General features: G+C 39.8%; 1 protein-coding gene across 1 annotated transcript in view; it reads right to left on the bottom strand.

Moving 5' to 3' along the window:
- Positions 1 to 835: 835 nt before the first annotated feature.
- Positions 836 to 4,121, bottom strand: part of ZNF407 (zinc finger protein 407) — a 350,859-nt gene continuing 347,573 nt past the window's right edge. Inside the window, exon 10 of the mRNA XM_009276673.1 lies at positions 836 to 3,281. Coding sequence (XP_009274948.1) covers positions 1,930 to 3,281 — 1,352 coding nt within the window. The 3' untranslated portion in view covers positions 836 to 1,929. The remainder of the gene's footprint in view (positions 3,282 to 4,121) is intronic.

Raw genomic sequence — 4,121 nt, forward strand, 5'->3', positions numbered from 1 at the left:
AAAGGTTAGCCATACAGGACTAAGCACAGCAAAGAATTAGCATCCAAGCTGCAAGACCACAGGGCTACAGTTAACAGGAGAAATGATCAAGAAGAAATATTTCCACTGAAAAACATTCCGTTATTTGAACATCTGTGAGAGTCTTGCAGAGGGCCATCATTTTGTAAAGGTCACCTTTTTCCTGATAACAAACGGGAGTTGATCCTGTCACTGTTTGCTGAAGACAGTATTTAAGAGTAAGTGAACAGCCTGTCACTTTTAAGAAAGATGAGCAAGTCAAACTCGGCTAATTATGAATCTCGATGTCTAACTTGAAATTTACTTTTTTGGGGGTTTGACAAAGACACAACCTTAATTCCTGGAAAATAATAAAATTTAAAAAATAATAATAAAAAGAGATGAAAAGACAGCAGGATCTTATAGCCCCAGAATGAAGCACCTTTTCCAAGCAGCTCTGTCAGAAAATACATTTTTAAACAGTTGCTTCAGGAAGGAACTATTGTTTTACCTCACCCCAACTTTCTTACAGTTGGTAATTTTAAGATATTAAACATGATAGGAAACCCAGTTATCTCTAGAGTCAGCATGGCTTATACCCTAAACACTTACACAATTATATTAAGCATGCATGAGGCACACTTCAGAAATTAGATTCTTTTATCTTTATCTATCTAGCGAGCTAGAGAAAGGAAAAGAGAAAATGCACAGACATAACAGATAGCATTCGTTTGCTCCTGCTGAATGCCAGTTCTGTTTATTGCTTAATATTAAAAATCATGATGCTTCATTTTAATGCTAACATTTTATTTGAAAGACAAAAAAAATAATCCCCAAACCTTGCCAGTTTATATTTTACAATTTTTTTAAAGAAACAAAAGCAGTTGTATCATGGAACAAATCTTTTCAATATGAACTTGCATTGAACAATTGCAGTATATCCACAAGTAAATAACTGACATTCTGGACTAAGCAAGAAATACAAGGTCACCTTTTTTTTTCTACTTGTTAATGTCAATGTCAGAATTTTCTTTAAAACCCCCCATAACATTTCAGAAGTCGCTCACAAAATGAACTGCAAAATGGTATTTATATGAAGCACTATTTATAAGAAAAGCAAAACACTGACAGTGACATTTTTTTTCAAAAAATGCACATTTCTTATGTAGGAGTCTCATCTAAAATTAAGTGGAAGTTACACACATCAAGTTCTTCTTCCTGAATATGTATAATCAAGAATTTTCTGCAGCGTAGCTTCTTTGAGCTCTTCTTTAGGGAAAGCCCTATGTGATACCATGAAAGAGTAAGCTACTATGAAAAATTTTATTTTAGATGCAAAAAATACTTCTTTTGATGACATTTTTAGCCAGGGATATTTTAAAGTAAGATTCTAGAAAGCAAAATGCCACCTGTTCTTCTTTAAAATGAAGGGCACCGATTACAGTACGTAAGCTTACCTGTTCACCTTGTTATTGTGGGTTTTGTATTTTTTGCTTATTTATCTGTTCACAAAATGTACATGTAAGTGGAATTATTTTACTCCTGTGATTATGTTAGACAAAAATGACAGAGGGCAGGGAATTACCCTGAGATAAAACAACATTAAAAAAAAAAACCAAACAACAAAGCAAGCAGTGAACAGAACAATACCTACTTGGGGGGGGGGGTATCCTCTTTTGTAGCCTAATACGCTTGTTTTATAATAATCCCATATAATAATTCTTAGAGCTATTGTAACAAGATTGTACTATCCTTTTCAGTGAACACCTCCTAGTAGCTGACCTTCACCTCCTGCAGGGTGCATATTTGTTACCTGGCTAGGAGGATGTTGTACTGAGAAGGTTTTACAGAAAATGTTGCAGGAATACAGTGCCTCCATGGATCTGGTAATTTCCAGCTTTGCCCTGCATCAAGCCTAGGAGATGAAGCTCTTCATGCTTCTTGTACTTCATTATCATCTGTCTGGCCTTGAATTACTTGCGAGCCACCCTCTGTATAAATGACCATGCTTGTTAACTGTTCTCCTGCTCTATCAGGGGATACAGCTTCTGCTTTTATAGCAGTACCAGCCTGCAAAATCTCTTGAGACCCAGCTGTCTCTATCACAGCATGCGAGTACACACCAGGCTCATCCTGCATGTCTGGTGGCAATTCTGTGACGATGTAGTGGGTTGCACCTTCAGAGAAGTCGCCATCAGAACCCTGAACCATGGCTTGAGCTATTTCTTCTGTGACAATAATCTGTGATATTTCCCCATCCGACTCAACTAAATCCATGTGCTCGCTTTGGACACTGAGTGCATGGCTACCAGCTTCCTGCATAATTATCTGAGAGCCTTCTCTAGCTACCATATGCACAGTCCCTTCCTCATTTACAATGACCTGAGTGACACCTTCTTTCATCAGCTGGTTGGCTGCAGCCGTATCACATACAGCAAACTGTAATACTCCTTGGACCATTTTCTTGAAGGCAGCCTGAGCTCTCTCCTGAGATGCAATTATAGCCGATGGGTGCATGACCCGCGTCACTACTTCCATAGGTTTGGTGTCTTCCTGAGTCTCTCGAACTTCATGGAACATTTGTATTTCTTGTCCCTCTGCATCACTGGGAATGCTGGCCGTCTCTGGGTTTGGCATTTGCAAGAAATCTTTGTGACTAGACCTGCATCTGTCAAGGAGTCCAGATTTGTTTTCCACTTCACCCAGCTCTGTCACAGCACAAAGCAGGGCATCTAATGCTGAGGAGGAGTCTGGAGGATGGACTGTAGCTTCAGAAGCATCTAAAACTTCTTGTCGCATTATCTGCTGCAGTACAGTGCTACTGGAGTCAGGAACTGCATCTATTCGAACGGCCTCCTCCATATCAGTTCCTGTTCCTTCAACCACTACCACCTGTGTTGCACCATCTGCTAACTGCTCGGTAAGTATCTGCCCTGGAACCATACTACTCACGTGTGAGCCATTTTGATTTGTAGCTATGACTTGCCCGTCTTCTGTAATATGGACCACCCTCGCCATCTGACCAGCCATTGCTAGAGTCTGAAGGGTAGCCGCTGCTGTTTCTTCCACAGAGGCATCAATTGCAAAGTCTCGATCGTATCCTTGAATAATAATAACTTGCTGAACTTCTTCAGGTGACTGTGGCTGTCTTCTACTGCCCCAAAAGACCTTCTCTTTAACTGGAGAAACCTCTCCCAGTGCTGCTGCAGTAAAAGGACTCGTAGTTTCCACAAAGGTTGCTCCTTGCCCCTTCAGTCGGCACTCGTAGGACTTGGACACAATGCCTACAAGATAAAATATGCTGTTAACATGGTATCATGGCAAATATCAGTTCATTACTTTAACAAATTGTAGCTTAAATGGAAAAAAATTCCTTGACAATTTTTAGATTTCACTGGCAGAAAACACAGATAAAATGAGCAAGTGAACAAAAACAATTTGCATGTTTTCCAAATAACATATTTACAGGTTGAAATAATTGCTGAGTTTAACAATTCTGCAGCCTATTAACAATTTAAATGTGTTCTTTAAAATATGCTGTATAAAAAAGCCCAGATAAATACAGTATACAGTTAAAAGCCATTAACACATCTTTTATAGAAGATCCTATCGGTGATATTTCAGTACTTCAGTGTATTGGGGTTGCGTGGCAAGGTTTTGGTAGTGGGGGGGGCTACAGGGGTGGCTTCTGTGAGGAGATGCTAGAAGCTTCTCCTCTGTCCGATAGAGCCAATGCCAGCCGGCTCCAAGATGGACCTGCTGCTAGCCAAGGCTGAGCCCATCAGTGACGGTGGTAGCGCCTCTGTGATAACATGCATGTTTTCCAAATAACATATTTACAGGTTGAAATAATTGCTGAGTTTAACAATTCTGCAGCCTATTAACAATTTAAATGTGTTCTTTAAAATATGCTGTATAAAAAAGCCCAGATAAATACAGTATACAGTTAAAAGCCATTAACACATCTTTTATATAGAAGATTATCGGTGATATTTCAGTACTTCAGTATATTGGGGTTGCGTGGCAAGGTTTTGGTAGTGGGGGGGGCTACAGGGGTGTGAGGAGATGCTAGAAGCTTCTCCTTTGTCCGATAGAGCATAGAGCAGCCGGCCCCACGATGGAAC

Source organism: Aptenodytes forsteri, unplaced genomic scaffold, assembly GCF_000699145.1.
Source record: "Aptenodytes forsteri isolate BGI_AS27 unplaced genomic scaffold, ASM69914v1 Scaffold97, whole genome shotgun sequence".
Classification (NCBI taxonomy): Eukaryota; Metazoa; Chordata; class Aves; order Sphenisciformes; family Spheniscidae; genus Aptenodytes; species Aptenodytes forsteri.